This window comes from Pararge aegeria, chromosome 8 (genome assembly GCF_905163445.1).
Source record: "Pararge aegeria chromosome 8, ilParAegt1.1, whole genome shotgun sequence".
Lineage (NCBI taxonomy): Eukaryota > Metazoa > Arthropoda > Insecta > Lepidoptera > Nymphalidae > Pararge > Pararge aegeria.
In genome coordinates, this window is record NC_053187.1 from 18,794,427 (window position 1) to 18,817,804 (window position 23,378).

General features: G+C 38.7%; 2 protein-coding genes across 5 annotated transcripts; both read right to left on the reverse strand.

Moving 5' to 3' along the window:
• Positions 1-1,081: 1,081 nt before the first annotated feature.
• LOC120625686 (tubulin alpha-8 chain-like) lies at positions 1,082-17,216 on the reverse strand. 4 transcript variants are annotated; one of them, XM_039892812.1, is made up of 9 exons: positions 17,086-17,216; positions 16,297-16,522; positions 15,902-16,074; positions 9,252-9,380; positions 8,069-8,239; positions 7,386-7,526; positions 6,356-6,571; positions 4,313-4,476; positions 1,082-2,868 (listed from the first exon to the last, which is right to left on the reverse strand). In XM_039892812.1, exons 1-9 carry the CDS (start codon positions 17,086-17,088, stop codon positions 2,736-2,738), a joined length of 1,356 nt encoding a protein of 451 aa, XP_039748746.1. In that variant the 5' UTR covers positions 17,089-17,216; the 3' UTR covers positions 1,082-2,735. The 4 variants fall into 4 exon arrangements, with proteins under 4 accessions (XP_039748746.1, XP_039748745.1, XP_039748748.1 ...); XM_039892811.1 differs by having other exon boundaries at positions 7,374-7,526; XM_039892814.1 differs by having other exon boundaries at positions 7,374-7,526; positions 16,297-16,566.
• On the reverse strand, positions 13,703-15,003 carry LOC120625687. The gene has a single exon (XM_039892815.1). It carries the CDS (start codon positions 14,831-14,833, stop codon positions 13,793-13,795), a length of 1,041 nt encoding a protein of 346 aa, XP_039748749.1. The 5' UTR covers positions 14,834-15,003; the 3' UTR covers positions 13,703-13,792.
• Positions 17,217-23,378: the final 6,162 nt, after the last annotated feature.

Here is a 23,378-nt window from a genome sequence, read left to right on the forward strand (position 1 = left end):
ATCGAACTCACGGCCTTGAACTCAGAAAGCAGGGTCACCGCCCACTGTGCCAGTCGGCCGTCAAAATATTCATAAGTTAGGTAAAACCCATGTTATACTTACTGTGAGACGAGTGGTGACGATATTAAAGACATTAAAAATTATAAACTTTTTCATTTATCACTTATCTTAATATATTCTTAATATATATAAATCTCCTGTCACGATGTTTGTCCGCGATGGACTCCTAAACTACCGAACCGATTTTAAATTTCACCGCTGCATCTGAAGACTTACAATAAAGGAGGAGGAATGATGATCGGTATTTTAATGCTTGTTATGTCAGAATGTCATTTATAAACCGATTTGAAAAAATATTTTTTGTTTGAGACGGTAGTAGTAGTAGTACTTCCCATGTAGTCCCATTTTCAAAAGATATGTTGAAGGCGAGAAATTGAGGGAACTCTTCAAATATTATTTGGACACCTATAGTGATTCGAGTATTACATAAAGAAAAGCACCATTTGGTCACGGATGGCCACCTGAATAATAGTATAACACTGGTTGCGTTTTGATATATTATGGTAAGCAATTTATGCTCGTCACAATAAAGGAGCTTATGTTTGAAGTGCCGGTAGAACTCCTCTAGCATAACGCCCTGACTAATGGGTCTTTCCTTAGTACATTGTAACTTTCTACATTTTACTTGGCACCAACTTATTTCTTGCTTTTTAGTTAAGGTATTTTGAACTTAATACAAAATACCTTTTTTAAATTTATTTTAAATAACTACGACAATACACGCATCGCCATCTAGCCCCAAAGTAAGCGTAGCTTGTGTTATGGGTACTAAAATGCCTGATAAATATTTTTATGAATTATATACATAAATACTTAGAATAATAAGATACTTAGAATATAATAGAATACTTTGTCCAATAGTGGAAGTTCATTATTGGTTGACGCGATTATTATGGCTCTTAGTATGGTCTTCCTAGATTGTAAAATTATGCTGCATACACTCAAGAGCTTTGCACTCCCAGGCTGCTTACTTTCTATCCCGGGGCAAGAATTATGTTATTGGGAAATAGATAACCAAGCATAAGATTCTGTAAATGTTTATTTAACATAACAAAGGAACACTGCAAAACTTTTAAAACGTTTCTAAAACACAGACGCGGACAAACAATTACACTTACAATAATTCATCGCCATACGCAATACATCGCAAACTGGTAAAATATATCGTGGAGGGAACTTGCACCTCAGTGGCGTATTCTGTAACACTCAAAACGTCACCATGCGGTAACGTGCTTTCAATAAGATTCTCACCGTGCGTGTTTTCACGAGCTAGTGAGATATCTCCAGAAAATCATCATCAGCATATATGAGTATTTAGTGATTAAAAGATTATCAAACCATTCTCGAGCTATGCAACTTTAATGTGGTTTAAATTAGTTTTATGCAACCCGTCGATAAATTTATCCAGGATGCACTGTATATAATACTTTACTCTACTCTTTATAATACCTTCATCTATTGAAGGTATTATAAAGAGTAATACCTTCAGTAAGATAGCATTGCAGAATAGTAAAACTTTCATAAAGTCCCAAAACAGTATTTAGGAAGAAAAGAATTTAAGTAACCAAAGATTCAAGACGACACGAGACATTATCGAAATTCAATGAATATAACGCGTGCTTACGTTTTGCAAGTGTAGCATATGATGGCACACTCGTCGATAAAACCGAAAAACCTTATGTCCCTGAAGTATTGTATCTACTTCCTAAGATGTGCTTTGTTCTAAATATTTGTGTCGCGTTGGGGTGTCAACAATAAGTTTCCCACTTATGGAAGCGTTTTAACTGAAACAGAGACTTGCAGAATTGAATCCCGAATTAATTCTGCCACGTCAGCTCAGCTCAGCTCTACTACTATTCGTCTCTGTTCTATGGAAATGCATCCACAGGATTGGGCACTTCGATGGCAAGTCGAGCGTCGTACGACCTTAGCGGACATTTTCGAACCTTTAAAATTTTTCGCAAATCTGCCATAATCAATATTATAAACATGCGGCCGCGGTTTTGGGGCGTCCGCTTTGGCCGCAACGCTCCCCAGCAGCTTCAAGGCAAGGCCAAGCCGTGGCGATCATTGTTACGTGAGCGTTCAACCAATCACAACCAGCGAACGTTAGAGCAAGAGTTGTGATTGGACGCTCGCGGGACACAAACTTGAAAGCCGTTTCACACCACTGCGAGACTGGCAACGATTACACTTTTCGGAGATATTGTACTTTCAGTGGATGGTATGCATGTACTGTTTAAACAGTTTCTTCATCCATGACACTAATATTCAAAAGTTAGGTTGAGGATATCCGAAGCCCTGACAAAAGAACTGAAGATTTTGGGTACTATCATTAATTTCGGGTGATAGTCTTAATGTTTCTTCTACATCAACAAGTCACTTAAATGTTTTCTTGCTGCTATTGATTCTTGTGTTCAAGTAGAAACTGCAGCCTCATTGAGGAGTTATGTCCAACGATTTTAGATAAATCTTTGGTCCATCATCACTTAAGGAAGAAGTTTAATTTTTTTTTCGCTACCAGGCTTGTATACTGGACGTTACCCGAATGCTAGGTGGCGATGGATGAATAGTTTAACTTAAGAGACTCACGCCAAATGACAAGTGACAAAGACCTTGATCAGTTATTGCCTTGCGATGTGTCCCAATATGGCGGATAGATGTGTTAAATAATATCATAGTTCATCGTCACAGCCGGGTGGAATGTCTGACGTATCTATGGCCACTTCTTCGTAGTCTCTCTCCAGGGCGGCTAGGTCTTCCCGCGCCTCCGTAAACTCACCTTCCTCCATGCCCTCACCTACGTACCTGCAGAGTTTTAAGAGTAATTATTTTCACAGACGAAATGATTAACCTTGTCGATTTGAAGGAAAAGCAGGAAAAGCAGTGGGCGACCCTGATTTCTGAATACAGGGCCGTGGGTTCGATTCCCACAACCTTGGACTCAGAAATCAACATTACTGCCTGAATAAAAATAAAATTGAATTTCCCATATTTTGGTGACCGCTGTGGTCTTATATTTGGGAGGTACGGGGTTCAGACCAACACTTTGCAGGACATGCAAGGAACACATCCTGCTACGTGCCACTGTGTGTCCGTCAACCTGGGGCGTTGCTCTTCACCGTTGAAGCAAGTGTTTATTAATAATATCTAATTACTTAAAACGCACATAACTTAGTAACATAAGAAAAGTTAGTGGTGCGTGCTGGGATTCAAACTCGGACCCCCGAAAGTTAAGTCGAACTCCTACCCACTGGGCTATCACCGCTGTCCGCCCGTGCCCTGGAGTAAGTCTTGATATAGTCTAAGATGGTACGCGGCCGGGATGATCGCATCGGAATGCTAAATCCTTAAATTATAAGGGTGAAACTATTTCTTACTGCTACGCCCTGACAGTGCCTCATGATTATGTTAAAGCATGGTAAATAACTAATTAAATAAATAAATAGCGTTCCGGTACGATGTCACTGGCTTAACTGTGGAATGCACTCCCAATAAGCATTCGGCCAGTCAAGGTCACTAGAAATATTCAAACATGCAGCTAAAGCCTTATCTTGAGCAATAAAGACGACAGTGATTAACTCTTACTCATATTTAAGTATATATCGTATTTTTTGGTATAAATTAGTTTTTTTTTTAATTTATTATTATTAGTATTTTATGTGTGTAATCTGGATAAGTATTAGTGTGTAATTGTTCGTAAGTATGTATATAATAATAATACACCCCACCAATCGGTTTCCCTTGGTTTTCCTAATCCTAAGTTTGCCTGGAAGAGATCGCTACTAAGCGATAAGACCCGCCCTTTGTATCCAATTTTTTAAGTTTCTTCTTGTTATGTCCATTGTTTTTTTATCTATTTGTGGTGTATAAAAAAATAAATAATTAAGATGTCACGTAGAAACCGATTAGGGGAGTGGGTTTATTATAACTGCCATACCTTTAACAGGCTAAATCAGTTTCGTTTAAGCGTAAATTGAAGGAATTCTTAATCAATAAAAGTTACTATGCAATTAATGACTATCTCATAGATAAGCTGCGTTATTATTTTGACATGATTTTTACTATTATAGGCTACATGATTTGCATTCTGTTTAGCGGAATTTGGTTAAGATCAACCATGATATTTAAGAACTGTATACTAACCCAAATTCGCTAACAAATAAATAAAAAAAACATTCAGTCGTCACACGTACGTAAGTGGAACAAAAAAATTAGCTATAGGTTAAAGTAAGGTTTCAACCCGACTGACCAGTGAACGAAGGCCCGCTTGGCGTACATGAGGTCGAACTTGTGGTCCAGCTTGCCCCACGCCTCCGCGATGGCCGTGGTGTTGCTCAGCATGGACGCGGCGCGCTTCACCTGCGCCAGGTCGCCGCCCGCCACCACCGACGGCGGCTGGTAGTTGATGCCCACCTGTGGGCAAACATCCACTACCTGAACTGTCTTACTGCCTGGCACTGGCCCCCTTTCTCATAGTAAAGATGGTTCTTTACTATGAGATGGTTACTTTTATTACTATAAACTGTACAATGATGTTGAAAAAGATAGATATACTACGACAACACACATATCGCCACATAGTCCCCAAAATAAGCGTTGTGTTATGGGTACGAAGATAACTGATGAATAATATACATAAATACTTATAACATACATATAAACACCCAGACACTGGAAAACATTAATGTTCATCACACAAACATTTTCCAGTTGTGGGAATCGAACCAAACTGGGTGGCTGCCCACTGCGCCAATCGGCAGTCATGTCGAAAAAGAGCAATCTGCTGAGTTTCTTGCCGGCTCTTCTCGGTGGAATCTGCTTTGCGAACCAGTGGTAAGGTCACAACCAAAACACTGACTTGACGTTTTAAAAGTGCTTATAAACTGAGCCTACTTGAAATATAATTGAATGAATTTAGATTTTTTTTAATTGCACTACAGCTCAGCCCTCGATTGCAATCTCTCATTTGGGTGAAATCCATTAGTAGTAGATTTAATACCCCTTGTAAATATTCATTATTGGAAATTGCATTTTATAAATCATCTGTGAAATTGTCCTTTTTTTATTCCACTACAAGTAAGCCTTCGACTGCAATCTCACCCGGCGGTAAGTACCGATGCAGTCTAAGATGGTAGCGGTCTTCGTCAATAGAGTATTGACTTACCACGGTCATGGCCTCCCCACCAGATCAGACCAGAGAAAATAAAGAATTAATAAATTTCCAAATTGCCCCTGCCGGGAATCGAACCCGGGTCCTCCTATTTAAATTCACAGTCGCAACCGTCGTCGGTATTAGAGCATTGTTCCGCATCGCTGCTCCAATGTGAGCTGGTGGGCTTATTATTATCAAGTGTTAGAGACCATTTCTGAATTGAAAAACCTAATACATACAACCCCCTACCTCCTACCATATCCCACTATTTATGAGGCACTCATGATAAAAAGTTTAACTTGCCAAGCACATAGACGAAAACAAAAAAAAATACTGATTTACAAAATGAAATTACATTAATTTCAAATAAATGTGTACATAATATTTTAAATAAGTTACATACAGTAAGAAATTGGCTTAACCTATTAATGACTAAGTATGTTTGCAACCTTACAAAATCCCCCCAAAATTGAAATTAATATGACAATTCCACTTAAATCTAAGTAACACCTCTTTTTTTTCACTACAAGTTAGCCAGCCAGTTAGATTAAAGCGGGCTATATTGAATTAACCCAAAAAGCTCATGTCAGTGATAAAACCCTGGACCTACTAAAGACTCCTAGCGCTTACAACTCCGTCTGAACAGCGTCAGTAAGTTGGAAACGACAAACCCTCGAGGTATATACATTTGACGGCCGATTGGCGCAGTTTGCGACCCTGCTTTCTGAGCCCAAGGCCATGGGTTCGATTCCCACTACTGCAAAATGTTTGTGTGATGAGCATTAATGTTTTTCAGTGTCTGGGTGTTTATATGTATTTTATAAGTATTTATGTATATAATTCATAAAAATATTCATCATGCATCTTAGAACCCATAACACAAGCTACGCTTACTTTGGGACTAGATGGCAATGTGTGTATTGTCGTAGTATATTTATTTATTTATTTTATTTTGACCAGAGGCTTTATAATAATAATAAATAAATATACTACGACAATACACACATCGCCACCTAGCCCCAAAGTAAGCGTAGCTTGTGTTATGGGTACTAAGATAGCTGTTAAATATTTTTATGAATATAATACATAAATACTAATAATATACATATTGCTTTGAAACGGCAGAAGCTCGAGGTATACCTTGAAACCCGTGGGGCACCAGTCCACGAAGCGAATGCCGGCGCGACCCTTCATGGCGGCGATGGCAGCGTTGACGTCCTTGGGCACCACGTCGCCACGGTACAGCAGGCAGCACGCCATGTACTTGCCGTCGCGCGGGTCGCACTTCACCATCTGGTTCTGCGGCTCGAACAGCTCAGCCGTGATCTCGGACACCGACATACCCTCGTGGTACGCCTGTGAATGAAAATGGGTATTGAAGTCAGCAGTAATATAATAGAAGAAGATGTCTTTATTGGACATACAAATAGAAAGCCAGGTTAACAAAATAAACGATAATACAAAACGCATACACAAAGGCGGCCTTATCGATTGAAGCGATCTCCTCCAGACAACCTTTTGTTTAAGAAATGTATTACACATAATACGGGTATAAATATCCTATATATATATATATGATATATTATATCAATATATAAACTTAAATACAAATTACAATTTAAACATTCACAAAATTACATAGATATTTTACGTAATAATTTGGTTGCACAGCATACTGTATTCATGTAGACCTACCAAAGGCATTTATAAAACGTTCATATATAGTCTTTACACAATAATGAGGTGACGGTGATAACAACGTTCGCCTAAAACAACGAGGGTTCCAAACGCACCCTGGTCTAAGAAAAGCCCACAAAAAACTTGGCCGGGTATTATTTTCGTTATCACCATCTCACAGTCAATCAGGAATAGTAATAGCTAGTAGTGATAGACACAAAAGACGAGATCTGACAAAGGCGCAAGATGAGCAAGCTGAACTAGAGGTGCAAGAATCATGAGGAAAAAGGTAATAGAGGAAAAAAATGATAGACGCACAAAGATAAGATAAGACAAACTTCTACCAGATGGAATACGTCAGAAATGCAAATAATATTTAATGAAGTACTTCTGATAACAATGTGTATAGAACACATAATTCCCACGGCGCTGTGCTAGAGGTCATCAATCTTTAGCGAAAATGTTAATCACAACTATTTACCAAGTCAAGTACCTTGTCAGCGGACACAACGGGCGCGTAGGCCGCCAGCGGGAAGTGTATCCTGGGATAGGGCACCAGGTTCGTCTGGAACTCCGTTAGGTCCACATTCAGGGCACCGTCGAACCGCAGAGACGCCGTTATCGATGATACCACCTGCAATTGTTATTTTATCATCACGATCATGCTCAGCCTATGAATGATTCACTGTTGGGCATTATATTATTTGATTCCACCACCCACCCTCTACTCTTGTCCAATGTGGGTTGAAGAGCTATACCAATTATTATCATATGCAAGTGATACTAATCAGGACTAACCGTGCTCTCCATTGGATTAGAGTGGTCACCACCAATTTTGCTGTTGCATTTTACAATAAGTTTACAAAACAATAAAATACTTACTGGTACTGCAAAAGAAACTTAACTAATGCCAACCCTTAAGCGAAGTAAAGTTTCTTTGAGCAAAAGGAAAGAAGATTTGAATTTTTGCTCCAAGATTTTTTTTGCTTCCAAGATTGCTTACTCAAAAAGGTCAAGCCCGGATTAGTCAAGAGACCAACGTTTTTCTAAGATGCAAAAGTTTTGACAATATTAGGGGGTTGCTCAAAATTTAAGAAAAACGACATATGGAAAATTCTGGAATGCTGCCTACCCAACTTACTTTGATGTTGTAAATTGATAAAAATTTGGGCTCACTTGTGATATCAATCTGTTGAGATTGGCATACGAGGGCCGCTCGATGGACAGCCGCCGCCGGCAGATGTCGTAGATGGCCTCATTGTCCACCATGAACGCGCAGTCGGAGTGGCCGATGGTGGCGTGGGTGGTGAGCACAGCGTTGTACGGCTCCACCACTGCTGTGGACACCTAGGGGGAAATGCATTACATACATTATTATAGTCACCTCATTCTTCCTCCGGCATCTTTTCCCAATTACTTGGTCGGAGTCGGTTTTGTATATTATAATACAAAGAGTATTATAATATACGAAGAGATGGCCTTCGTTTTTCTGACTACCTATGCCAGTTTTGGAGGAATGGAGAAGGAAAGAGAATGAGTTAATGAATGAATAAATACACTTTTATTGCACACCAAACAAACATATTTGGTGGCCTTATCTCTCCATACTACTTCTTTATGGCCGTATACAACGTGTTACCGAATTACGAAATACTGTTGAAGGATGCATAAGTTTATTTCAAAAGGAACCACCCTATAAAAATATAAAGTCATATTATTAAGAAGCTTATTTATTTTTACCGACACGCGCATAGTACATACCTATGCAACGCACGCGTACCTAATAAAATGACAAGAGGCACATGACACATTTTGTATGTGGTGCTAGGGGTTGTACCTTATTTATTTTAGTAAAAACTATGGCAGTGGTTTACTCAAAGTATTAGGTTCCGATTTCACAGGAAAGTCTCAGAGACAGTACATAATGTGACTAAAGCCTGAAATATTATGTCAGTTTTCTTTTCACATTGTATTTACATTTATAAATAAATGTACATCCAAAAACATACTGATAAACACAGTTAAATAATCTTAGCTTAAACACTCGGAGATATTCCAACTAATTCTTAATTATTTAAATTATTACTTTTCCACTATTTTGAATTTTTTCGATACAAGCTGCGCCCCCCCGTGAATTTGGATGCATTGATATAAAACATCAACCTTTGGGAATTTGATTAAGTTCCTAACTTTGTTACTCTTGGGACTCCGCGCTTTTAACCAAGCCTATGCCAAAAATAAAGCCGATACGATGCTTAGAAAGGGTGATTCGGAAGAAAAAACAATAAAACCGACATACAAATATTTTCATATTTATAACATCACAATTTAGATAATAATTAGGTAAAGATGATCCTACCTGAGGTGCAGGATAGATGGCAAATTCCAGTTTGCTCTTCTTGCCAAATTCGTCAGATAGTTTCTCCATCAGCAACGACGTGAAGCCGGAACCCGTTCCACCTCCAAACGAATGAAACACGAAGAATCCCTGAAATGCAAAATGATTCAGCCCATAATCGCCAAAAAATCATTTTGCCTTGTTAAGGTTTCATTATAAAATAGGCTTTCGATTTTTTTCTGCACCCTTGTTAACATAACATAAAAGGCTTCAACATCATCAACTCATTACCGTTCCACTATAGAGCTTGAGTCACATCGCCTCTCGAAATGAGGAGGGTTTAGACCGTAGTCCACCACGCTGGCAAATTCTGTTAATTCAGCAATAAATAAAAGAACTACATCACCCTTCATCATATATCATCATATCAACCGGATATACGTCCACTGCTGGACTGGACATATGTTTTTTGTAGGGAGTTCCAAATTCCACGGATTTGTGCCGCATGGATCTAGCTACCTGCGACTTAATGTCGTCTGTCCACCGCTATCCTTTCACCGAACTTTGTGCCCCGCCCATTGCCACTTTAGCTTCGCGACTCGTTGAACTATGTCGTTAACTCTGGTTCTTCTACGTATTTCTACATTTCTGTCACGTAGAGATACTCCGAGCATAGCTCTCTCCATTGCCTGTTGAGTGACTGAGCCTTCTAATGACGCTTTTCGATAGGCCTCACATCACCCCTAGCCTAATGAAAAGTCATGTTCTACAAAGAGATATTTTGACGATGCTATACGCTGCGATGATGGCTTTTTCTGCGTTCGAAGTAAGTCAATTAGATTTTTTTACATCTTAGAGAATGGTAAGTTTGCTGAAAAATAATTGAAAGAGTCTAGATAATTTAACAAAATACCTTTGTAAAAAGAAAGAAAGAAAAGAAAGAAACATTTATTTTTTACATTGCGCCACACATTACAATATTCACAACACCACATATGTTATGTGTGGCACAACCTAGAAAAAAGGTGCCAGCTCAGCATTGTGCTGCATGCGCCAGTGGGAGCATACAGCGCTGATTTTCAGTTGGCACCTTGTACCAGGTAACACCACGGAAATACGTAGCCATCTACTGACCACATTTTAAGCTTAGTTTAAAAAAAAAAAACTAACTAAATAAATCCACAACAATAATAATAATAAACTAAAGTAACATATATTTATATAAACTTGAAAATAAAAACGTACATATATCATAAACTTATTAAGATACACAGTGTAATATAATAGTGATAAAATTATTAAGTGGTAAAGTAAAGTATAGTAAAGTATACAGACTGTCTCTAGAGAAAAGATGACTCCGCCACATGTTCTTGGAATTCCACCTGTTTGGCCAATAAATATTGTTTAATTTGGTTCTTAAATCCAAACTTACTTTTAAAGTTCTTGATTGGCGGAGGAATATTATTCCAACACTTCGTGGCGGAGTACGTGAACGAGCCCCTAAACGCAGCAGTACGATGAAGTGGGATGCGAAGCTGGTTCCGACTGCTTCGAAGCTTCCTTTCATCGTCACTAACCCAATTCAGTTTATTTATTAAATACAAAGGCTTACCTTGCTTTATTACGCCATAGAGAAGACCTGCAAGATGCAACTTCCTTCTAGAACCCATTTTTAACAAGTGATGATTGTTTAAGAAAGGAGTTACATGGGTTCTAGGAGGTATGTCGAAACAAAACCTCGCACATGCATTCTGCACTCTCTGGATGAGACGCTTCGTACGGCACAGCAATCGAGGACCGAACACAACATCCGCGTAGTTTAGTTTAGACAGCACCAAAGCCTCTACTAGCTGTAAGCGCACTTCTACTGAAAGATACTGACGGACCTTGTAGAGTATCTTTAGTCTGTAGAAACAATTGCGAACTACTTCTGCTAAGTGTTCCTCGAACCTCAAATCTGCATCCATGAGCAATCCCAAATTTCGAGCTTTGCAGACTCTCTCTATGGCGCAGCCCTCAATATCTATACTAACACCGGAACGAAGCTTATATAGTTGCTTTGCAGAACCGAATAGTATATACTTCGACTTTGACGGATTAAGTACAAGAGAATTACGGTCTGCCCAAGCCCCTATTCGGCCCAAGTCTGCATTAACAAAACGAACAGCGTCATCGAGGTTTTCTGCCTTGAAATGGTAGTAGAGTTGCAAATCATCTGCATACATATGATATTTACAGTGTAAGATCTGCTTAGCAACATCAGCAGAATACAATATAAAAAGAAGAGGACCAAGGACTGAGCCCTGTGGCACGCCTCTATTGACTAGCACCGGCGCCGAACGATGCACCTTACCATCCTCGAGTACAATTTCCACAATTTGTGCTCTTTTGCTAAGATAACTCTCAAACCACTTGACAGTATCAACAGTAAAGCCATAATGCGATAACTTTGATAATAAAAGTGCTGTATTGATACTGTCAAATGCCCGAGAGAAGTCAAGAAGCACCAACAGTGTGCACATACCCAAATCCTGTGCTCTAAGAATGTTGTCAGTCACATCCAACAGTGCCGTAACAGTACCACGACCAGCCCTAAAACCTGATTGATAATCCGGCAAAATTTTTTGCTTCTCAATATAAGCCGACACCTGAGAACACACAACTTTTTCTAATACCTTCGATAAGCAAGGCAAAATACTTATAGGACGAAGATCCTTTGGCGTGAGAGGGTTAGAAATTTTCGGGAGTGGACGAATTAGTGCAACTTTCCAGTCATTCGGAAAAACAGAAGTAGTTATAGACGCGTTAACAATGGATCGAATGCTATCTAAACTTTGAGGAAGTGACATAAAAATCATATCTAATGTTATTTTATCTATACCCTCAGCATTAGAATGTAACCGCTTAAGTATTTCAAAGATTACGGTATCAGAGACTGTGTTAAGAGAAAAAGTGTCCTCATATAGTTTATTGAACTCATAAAAAGTCAATTGAGAGAAAGAGACGTGATTCGATCCTGGGACATTAAGAAAATGTGCATTAATAGCATCTGCATTAGTGAAATGTGCCGGCAATTGGTTCGGATTATTAGGCAAGACTGTCCTTTTTAAATTTTGCCATAGGACCTTTGGATATTTAAGCTTACTGTTAATGTTTTGTTTAAAAAAAGAACATTTCTCATTATGTATAGCCTCCACAGCCAAATGCTTGTATTGTTTATAAGATGTTTTATTAACGTCTGATTTATCATACCGCCACCGAATATGCGCATCATCTCGCAATTTCATCATAAGTTTTACGTTAGATGTAATCCAAGGACTGTATCTCTCTCTGAAAACTCTTGTTTTTTTTGGTGCATGTTTATCAAACAATTCATTTAAACAATTATTAAAAACCGATAGCATGTCATTGACGCAGTCCGCAGACGAAACGTCAACCCATGGTATAGCATCGAGATCCCTATTAAAAGTATCCATGCATACACTCTTAAGAGGCCTGTACACAACAGTTTTTGGGCGAACTTTTCTCTTCTTGATACACAAAACACAGTCTAGAAGGGCGTGACTACTCAAAGACGGGATAGATGTTACATTTACACTTCTAACAGGGAGATCCGTAACTATAATATCTATAAGTGTTTCACTAGAATCAGTAAAATGTGTCGGGGAAGTAATTAATTGTGTCAATTGCAAATAATTAAAAAAGTCTGTCAGCTTAATGCTTTTAGTTTCATTACTGTTCAATAAGTTAATATTAAAATCTCCTAGCAGTATAATATGCTCATAGCTAGACAATGCCTGAATAGTATCTGTAAGGACGTCCAAGAAAAGATCAACATTTAACCACGGGGGCCTGTAGGCTGTACCAATAGCAATATTAAGCGAGTTGACGGCGAGACCTAGCCACATTTGCTCAACAGTTTCGTGCCTGGGGAACGGACAGGGCCTCAACTTGAGTCCCTTTCTGATATAAAAACCAACGCCTCCACCACGGCCACTGCGCACTGTGACCGGACGAGGAATATGCAAAAGTCTATAGTCGGGGACAGAGGGCGCACGGCCTTCCTCGCCATCATGAAGCCAGGTTTCATTGATTGCCATGATGTCAACCTGAACACGACCCATAGCAACTAAGAATTCATCGTGCATAGTTCCTAAAGACCCCGCATTGAGGAAACCTATTTTTAAAAAAATATTATGGTATTTCAAAACATTTATAAGAATATATTACGTATACAAGCATTGTCATCCTATAAGCACACAAAAATAAAATAATGTAATATATTGTAAAATGTAGATTCATATAATAGAAAATAAAAAATAAAATACAATTATTATTACTTCCGATCATTTTACACCCACTCTCACACATAATATATACCGTTATAATATAAATAAAATCAGGCATTGCTGCTTTACTATATTCATAGGTTTTAAAATATTCATAATAATTAATAGATACTTTTGTAAAAAACAACAATTGTGGATTGTTATTATCTAAAAATGAAAAAACACGCCATAGTCTATTTATATACAATGATATAGCCTTATCGCATCCTAAAATCAAATAGATACGCTTCCAAAAAAACGCTCAATATCTGCTTCAGTGCGAACACGATGTACGGGCGCTGAACTCGTATGCCGAATATATATACGTCCCCCCTTGGTCCACACATATTTCCAGTTATTTTTGCGGGCTTCCTCGCGTGCTTTATAAAATAGTTGCCTGTTCATTCGGCTAAGATGCTCATTAACATAAAAACGTCGTGGAGCGGAGTCAGATATAATGCCCGAGGTATCAGCCCCTCTGCGCACGCGGGCCGCGTGCAACAAGTTGTCTCGCACCGCGCGCCGAGCGAGACGCACGACTACGGGCCGCGGCCGCTGGCGCAACTGCCCGTCCGCATCGCCGACGCCGGAGCCTACTGAGACGCGCCGCGGGCCCACGCGCTCCGCAGAGACCACATCACGATCATCCACGTCGACTCCTAATTTTTTTCCTACCAGGCTAATTAGGTTTATAAGGTTCTCACCGGCAATTTCTTGCAAACCCGATATTTCCACATTATTTGATAGTAAGTCTTGATCCCTTTCATTTAGTTGTTCTTGAAGATGTGAAATAACAGATTGCACATTATCCTGGTCACCTAATTCACGCGACGTAGATTGCGCCTCCAATTGTGAGAGCCTAGCCTCCATTTTCTCCACCCGACAGTTAAACTCGATTATACTAGCATTCAGTTGTGCCATCTCCCCTCTGAAGCAGGAGATTTCACTTCGCAAAAGTCTGAGCTCGGCCACTATGCTACTTGCAACATCATCGTGCATACTAGGGTTCCCAACGGCCTGGGCTACGGCAGCCGCAGCCTGCGATGGATTAGGGGAGCATGGCAATTGATGGTTCGGAGTGTCTGGAATTCTTGAGGTCGCCACTTTTCCCTTGCCTTTAATACAGGGACAACAAATCCATTTCCTGGGAATGGGGCCGCTAGGGCTTAATTTTGCGCATTCCCGATGGAACAAAGAAGAACACTTCGTACATTTTGCTACGACATCTGACGTTGGGGCTACAAAACGCCCGCACTGGACACAGTTCTTGCTCATATTAATAGCCAACTCCTTTAGTAGTACAGAGCTGAACTAATAGATGGCGCTATAACCAATTATTGATTATAATATTGACTTAATGCGTGAATAAATAACCCACACACTCCAAATTTGGCCTATTCCATTTTTAGAAACTATAATATGATAGCCAGCCACTAAACGCAACACTTTTTAATGGCACTGATGAGTTGAGGGTATGCAACTAATCACTTCTCACGTTACGTGAAATTTCGTCAAATTTTTCCAAAAAAACGCCACAAAAACCTCACTTAAGATCACTTCACGTCAAGACAGACTCAGACTATACTTTAAGAAAATTTCCTGAGCCTAAATCAGTGTAAAGCAATTTTATTTTAGTAAAAACCTCGCAATGCAAATCAGAAACTAGCTACGTCCGTGACGTCACCTTGACGTATTCCAACATGTACCTAGACCTCCAAAAGCAGTTAAATAAAAACGAGAAGTTCGGATTTATTGATAGAGTAAAAATGCCGCGCCTAACTGCTATCTCAGTTGACTGCTTTTGTTGTACAAGTCAGTACCTACGTTACCATCATCATCAATATCCGCAGCCTATTAATGTCTTACCGCTAGCAACAGGCCTCGCCTCTCATGGGAGAGTGTTTAAGAGCATAGCCCCACCTCAATGCGGGTTGGTAGGATTTAAGTGATGCCTAGTTGAACATGTCAACCGATGTATCCCAATGAGGTAGTCTTTTTTATTCCACTACAAGTTAGCCCTTGACTGCAGTCTCACCAGATCGGAAGCTAACCTGCTAGGCAGTATGGCAGATATATAAAATTTACCAATTTTTTATGATAATAATTTTTTATTTTTTTATAGTGTTATACGCGACATCGTACCGGAACGCTTAATCGCTTAGCGAAACGTCTTTGTCGGTAGAGTGGTAACTAGCCTTGGACGAAGCCTCCCACTAGACCAAACAAGAAGAAATTCTGAAATTGTAAACTTTAGAGTGCGTCTGCCGGGGAACTTCCTCCACTCAAAAACCATTGCAGCTCACCGCTGTGTCACGAAGGACGTCAATAAGCTAAAGCACTAACCTGTAATCCAGTGCACTGGTCAGCCAGTTTCCTGATCCTCTCCATCACCGGCCCCAGCACCTCCCGCCCAGTGGAGTAATGTCCCCGAGCGTAGTTGTTCGCCGCGTCTTCTTTTCCCGTGATCAGCTGTTCTGGGTGGTAGAGTTGCCGGTATTCACCATTGCGGACTTCATCTAGAAGAAGTTCGCTATTTAGTTAAGAAATGAATGAAATAATTTTCACTTAACCTTTCTTAATCGGAAGCTTAGGTGATTCCTAGAGAAAAAAGTTTCCCGAACTCCTATGTGATATGAAAGATAGAAGGCGAGGTGATAAATCAAAAAATTCCAAATTCATTTATTTCAAGTATATTTAAAAAAAAAAAACCTATTCTATAAAAGTTGTGAAGGATTTACCGATAACTGTAGGCTCAAGGTCCACCATAACTACGCGCGGCACCATCTTGCCCCGGTCCGCCTCAGAGAAGAACGTGTTGAAGCAGGAATCCGCCGCGCTGGGGTCGCTGTCGCACACGGGCAGCGTGCCGTCAGGCCTGATGCCGTGTTCCAGGCAGTACAGCTGCCAGCACGCCACACCCATCTGTACGCCCGCCTGCCCAATGTGCACCGAGATGCACTCCCTCTAGCGGTGCAAAGGTTCATCATCGTCCGCAGCCTATTAACGTCCTGCTGGGTACAGGCCAGTCTCATAGAGACTGTTTTAGAGCATAGATACACCACGCTGCTCCAATGCGGGTTGGTGGGTTTTACAATCATAATAATAATCTTTTTTTCCGGCATAGCCCAAAGTTATATTATATATATTATGTGTGATGACGGCAGATGAGAACAGTTCACCACCTTTACTCTTCTCCCGAACGCCCTTCGATACGTCAGGAACTCAACTGTCTAGAGAGAGCAGAGAGAGACGAGAGACTTGCGTATTACGAACTTGGACTTGTTCATAGCACGTTCGCACGACCTTGACGTCTTAGCATTTAAATAAGCTTGAAGGTTTGGCACACCGGTAAACTCTGTGGTTTAGGGGCAATTTGCGTCGAAATCACAGAATTTCTGTGTCTAGCTGTGGACGTCCTTCTATTAAAGTGATGACGACAATGATGATGAACGGCTACTAGGGACGGATGCATACATATTATATCGCAAAACTAACAGTACAAATCCAAATATTATTAAAAAACTTACCATTATGAAAACTAATAATTTTCGGTTGTATAAATAAATAGAAAAATCTTGTAAACTAAAACAGCTTTACAAAAATTTGGTTTAAACTGAAATTTTGAAAAAAAATTGCTATTCACCGCCCATCTGTTGGGCCGTACGGATCTATTGTTAGATTTTATTCCATTTTTGAAAGCTATATTATTGAATTTGAAATTTGTTGAAAACAAGTGGCCGGGCTTACCAGCCAGTTCTTTTAAAAGAGGTTCTTTAACTATGTTAAGTTTAAAAAGTATTTACTTAAAATTTTAAAACTTTCCTTTTTATTTATTTTTCTTAATTTTTATTCCACTACAAGGTAGCTCTTGACTGCAATATCAGTAAGGGATGAAGTCTAATATTTTAACGGAAAGCAAAATAGCTTGACGGCACGTCTTCGTCTGTAGGGTGGGAGTGGGTTCAATTCCCGGCAGGGGCTTTTGTGAACTTATAATTTCCGAATTTTCTGTGATACTCCCCAACAGGTTTGCCCGTTGAGATTGCAGTCCAGGGCTAGCTTGCAGTGGATAAAAAACCGGCGTAAATCCTTACGTTTTTCAGTTCGATGGGCTATTTTTCTTTAAATCTGTGAGATAAATATAACGACTTTTAGATACGCCAAAGATACGATCTACGAAAGATCTTCCATTCCATGGTACATCAAGGGTGGCGAGTACGTTACAAGTGGGGCACGCCATGGGGGAGGACCCCATAGTTAGAACTATTACGACACAATGGAGTTTGACGGGTCCCTATATGGGGTAAAAAGACCCCAAAGTTAGTAGTCGTAAGTTAATTTGCATTTTTCTGTTTATTCTTCTCTTAAGGGATGTCAGTATAATTTTCGGCGGGCAATGAATTTTGGTAGCTCTGTTTAAATATTGATATTATTGAATTTGGTTACGACATTTTGGTTTCGAATTGGAAAGATTTGGGGAAGTACGTATAATTTTATAATTTCTATAGGATCAGATTAAGCAATCGACGTCCACCGCTGGACACCGGTATCCCTGCACCTAAAGGGTCTACCAACGCTACGTTTACGCAATCAGCTGCGCCTATCAGTTATTGAAGCTATATGCCCTGCCCGTCGCCACTTCAGCTTCGCGATTCGTTAAGTTATGTCGCTAACTCTGGTTTTCTTATGGTTCTCCTTTTCATAGATTTGATCAAGGAGAAATTCTCCGAGCATAGCTCTCTCTATCGCTCGCTGAGTTGACTCTAAGCCTTCTGGCAAATCATTACAACACTGTGACTTCAATCATCGTATATTTTCTAAAACTCGCTATCACATCATTATCAGAGGATTGTTCCCATGCTTACTGTAGCGGTCTCCACATTACAGAACTCGATAGCGCCACAAAAATCCTGCATCGCGCTAGCGAAGTGTTCACGAAGAATGCCTATAGTGTGTAGTTGTGTGTGTAGTTAGGACCTCGGTCCCCGAGCACGATCGCCCGCTCGGAGGAAGATCTTTCTATTGTTACGGTCGAGGGTATCCCGTAGCTCCCGTACATTTACGAACGAAGTAATTGGGAGCCGTTAACAGTTCTAAATTCCTAAGCAGAGCCGTTTCCTTGTTTTACTTTTGTAGACTCCAATCTCGAATTTTCTTTTTTTCTCCATTTTATCTCATCCTCAAACTCCACCGTATTTAAAAGAGCGATTAAACTTTCTTGGTAGCAAAGTTAACGGTACGGCCTAAAGATGATAACAGGTTGTATGTTCATGCCAGTCGTTCGATGGATAACTTATTAAAGTGGTAAATCTGTGGAACGAATTGCGAGAGACATAAGAGTCACAGACAATAACCATTTTTAAAAATCGCTTAGATTAATTTTATTAATACGATATGGTATGATATAGTGTATGGTTGTTCTTTTGTATTTATATATATACATATATTGATAGGTATTTAATTTAATTTTATATACAATTAGTTTGTAAAGTGAGATAAACATAATGGTTTGTCTCAGAATTGCGACGACTTATGCCGTAGTCCAAGTTCTGGCCAAGTGCGTATTATGCGGAGAACACTATGTTGAACTCTCAACATAAAAACAGACACAAGTTTTTTTTTTAAATAAATTAACTATCTATCTACTAACCTAAAAGTACATCTAATGACACATTTTATTCCTAAACTCAAAAAATGGTTACAAAATAAGAACTTTTATACTGTTGATGATTTTTACAACAAAATGGTATATGTTCCATTTGACATATTATGTAATTTTTGACATTCATACTATTTAATTATTGTTATACATTCATACTATTTAATTATTTACATTCTTTACATGATGCTTATTAAAAATATATGTAACAGCTTTTAAACGTTTTGCAAATAAAAATATTCTATTCTATTCTATTCTCAGGCATGCAGATTTCCTCACGATGTTTTCACCGTTAAAGCCAGTGATATTCTATTTAAATTGAAAACGTACATTACTCCAGCTGCGTACCGGAGATCAAACTCCCGAGACCGAAGCTAACCACTTGCCTATCACCGGCAATGGGTTGCGTACTACAGAAAATTACAAGGTAAAAATTCAAATTCAAAAATGTTTTATCCATGTAGACCTTATCACAGGCACTTATGAAGCGTTCATACATTAAACATGTTAACACTAATGTTAGGTGATGGTGATAAATAACTGCATTCATTTACTTAAAAGTCGAGTTAATGTAAGGTATACAGTTAGAGCAATTTATATCCAAGCTAGTGTAAAAAGATTCCAGTCCAAATAAAAACAAATTTCAGAATCATACACTATCATATAATTTGTCAATTACGCAAACAATATACTTCCAATTTAGAGTCTTAAAATAATTACTCTTTTACTAATATATTCCTTTCCCATTTTCCTTTTTTCCTTTTTAAAATCTCGCCAAATCATTCCAAACGCCCGATGTCACTTTTTCACACAATCCTTTCTTCCTTCTCCTTTTTCTTTTTTCCCCGCGTCGCTTTAGTCGCCAGTCCTTTCAACTTTCCTAAGCGCCAGCACCTTCTTATCAAATATAAATACTCCAAATTCATTACTGTTTTTATCAAAAGGATTCATTTTATTGCTTTGCATATCATCTCGTATTGATAATCTAGCTTAGAATGTCATTTATCTGTGTCGAAAATTCAAGTAACCTTACACTAGCTTTTTTTATCAAACATGTAATCCTAAATATTATAATAGGACTTTTCTATAAGCTTACGTTTTATATAAACTTTGAACTCAAATACCCATCATTGATTTAATTATTCAATTCTAAATAGGTACTTTCATTAACACCTACTTTCGTCACGCACAACCGCTGTCGCTGTTAATCCTTGTAAACAACTATTGATATGCAAAAGTTGCATCACGCCCTTCGGAGTATGTACTTTGAATATTTAATTGCGTGACATTGTTGCGGGCAAAATAAACGACGAGCGTGACCAATTTATTTGTCACGCTTATTATTTGACTTGCGTTAACTTTGGATGGGTCATTGTTTGTGAACTTTAATGTACAAAATTTCATATAATTTTATGATAAGTTATCCTTTGATTTCGATATGCACTAGGGCAAAAGTGGCAAAGAGATAATGAAGCCCTACTAAAGGAGTTGGTTAAAAAAATATACACCTGAGATAGATTTTAACGCAGAAATGTTTAAGAATGCAATTTTTTTCACTCCGGTATATCTTTAGGTACAGTAAGGTGGTAACCACTGAACAAACCTTAATCACAGTAGAATATCCCATCGATATCAAAGACTGCAACCTCTTAAGTATAATAATAATAATAATTCTTTATTTGGTAACTATGACCCATCTTATCTATACAAAAACTATCAAAAACTAAATCTCAAAAATTGCATGAGATATTCTATCTATCTATATATATAAAAGAGAAAGTGTGTGTGTATGTTCCGTATAGGCTCCGAAACGGCTGGACCGATTTTAATGAAACTTTCAGGGAATCTCCGGATTGACCTGGCAAGTAATCCTGTAAAGTTGTTGACGATCGGATCACTCCTATTTTTGAACTGTCACACTGTCAAGTACAGCTTTTATTTACTATGATGATATTCTATTGTTGGGTGTACATGGGTGTAGATAATGACATTCACCCGCTCGAGAAGAGAATTGAAGAGAATGAATACGGAGAGAAGTAAATGATTTAATTTATTATGAGACTTAAATTTTATTTTGTATACTTAACATTATTAAATTAATGATGTAAGTTTATTGTTTAAATATAATAAAACAAAATCTAGCCCAGCGAATCGGGCTGGGTACGCTAGTATTTAACATAATTTTAGCTAAGTTCCTAAATTATATTCAGACAAATGAACTAATATTTTAGTAACGTACATCTGTAACTGACTTAGTATACGTTTTGGCTAGCTGTAAGTACACTAAGGATATACATAAATAAATAAATAAACAGTTATTCAATCTAAACAAACTAAACTGCACTTGGTTGCTTCCAAGTTTAATATAAACGATAAAAAGGTACTGGAGTAACGTATAAGCTTTTTCAGTAAACAGTATTAAGCATAATAGTAAGTATTGTGGCAGAGCTCTTTCGCGAGAGTGCTACCGTCATGCTTATTGTCTGCAGCTAAGCTAAATTGTTGCAATGCTACGTTCCGGTCTATACGCCGTGGTGGCTGGTATAATCACCGGCATATGAGGCTTAACACCTTCACCTTAGGTTGATTGACTCGTTGCCGGACGTGTTCCTTACGCACCCTGCGCTACTAGCTGTTGCCCGCCTTCGACTGCGACTGCTTGCGACTTCGTCTGCGTTTGATTCTGTTTTTTGTTGTGACATTAAATTTAGTTGTAGTTCTAAAAAAATTTAAAGTACTCAGCATCGCTGAGCCTTGATTTAGGGGTTTGCTGCCAACCACAGAATGGACAAAATTAAACACATAATATAACCTCCATAGTACAAAAATAATTATTTAAATCGGTTATAATTTGACATAGTTATGGTATAAATCGTTTACTTTCATCTCCTCTCCCAAAGGTACCGAGCTTAATGTCGGGATAAAAAGTATCCTATATTACTTCTAACACTTACTTAAGTAGTTTTGCGTGAAAGCGTAACAAACAAACTTACATTCACATTTATAATATTAGTAGGGATGGTTGTCCTGTTACCATCACGAGGGCCACCTGCTTGGTTCATCGATTATTAATATAAATAAAAGCTTTTATTATGTACATTAAGCTTAAGTTGCTATACTCCGCGAAAAGCAGGAGAATCTGTATGGTGTAATTTATAATTTCTTCAATCCTTATACTCCACACCAAACAGATCTTCGGCAATGTACATCATCATGTCAACCAACATCAGCATTTCATGCAGGGAATTATAAATTACACCATACAGATTCTCCTGCTTTTCGCGGAGTTTAGCAAATTAAGCTTTATGTTCATAATATATCATTTATTTCCCGCAAAGTAACGCCTGCTTCTATCCAAAGCATTTATTGTTTCAGTCTTAAGTAAAAAGAACATGTTTGCTAAGCCGTGCTTTTGACAAATAGCCTTTCACTGCATGTGAGGGTAGATCAAAGATACGCGTGATGTTATCTCAACAATTATCACTAATGCGCTGAGATATCATCTTACTGGGGGGATTTACCTTTGTCCTTGTACTAGCTTTCTTTTTCAGGGTTCCGTGGGTAAACAGGAAAACCGTATAGTTTCCAAACCGATATTTTAAACATAAATTTATTTTAATCTTGTAAATCATGAGAAAATGTGTATAAGTTTGTTACCAAAGATCAAGGCTCCGTGATTTTTCGGATTATTTTTTAATGGAGGCGTAAGCTAGTATTTCACTGCTTTTATCTATTCTTCAGAAAAAATATAAACTATTTAACTATAATTAAATAGTACATTAAAGACAAAGAGAGAGAGTTAGCGGAATGTACACTGCAGACGAAGAAGAAGATGTAGATGTGTTGTTTTAGTTTTGGCATATTTTGTTTTACCGTACTCATAAGAAACCTCAAGGTCACTCAGCGGGCGATGGAGAGTCTATGATTATTGATGGAGTCAACTCAGGAATGAGGAGCTCCGTAAAAGAACCAGAGTTACCAACTTAGCTCAAAGAGTCGCAATGCTAAAGTGTCAATAGGTAGACCACATAGCTCGGATAACCGATGGACGTTGGGGTCCCAAGGTGCTGGAATGGCGACTTTGACTCGGTAAACGCAGCGTTGGTAGACCCCGACGAGATTGATGGACAAAAACAAGCGACTCGCATGGAACCGTTGGAC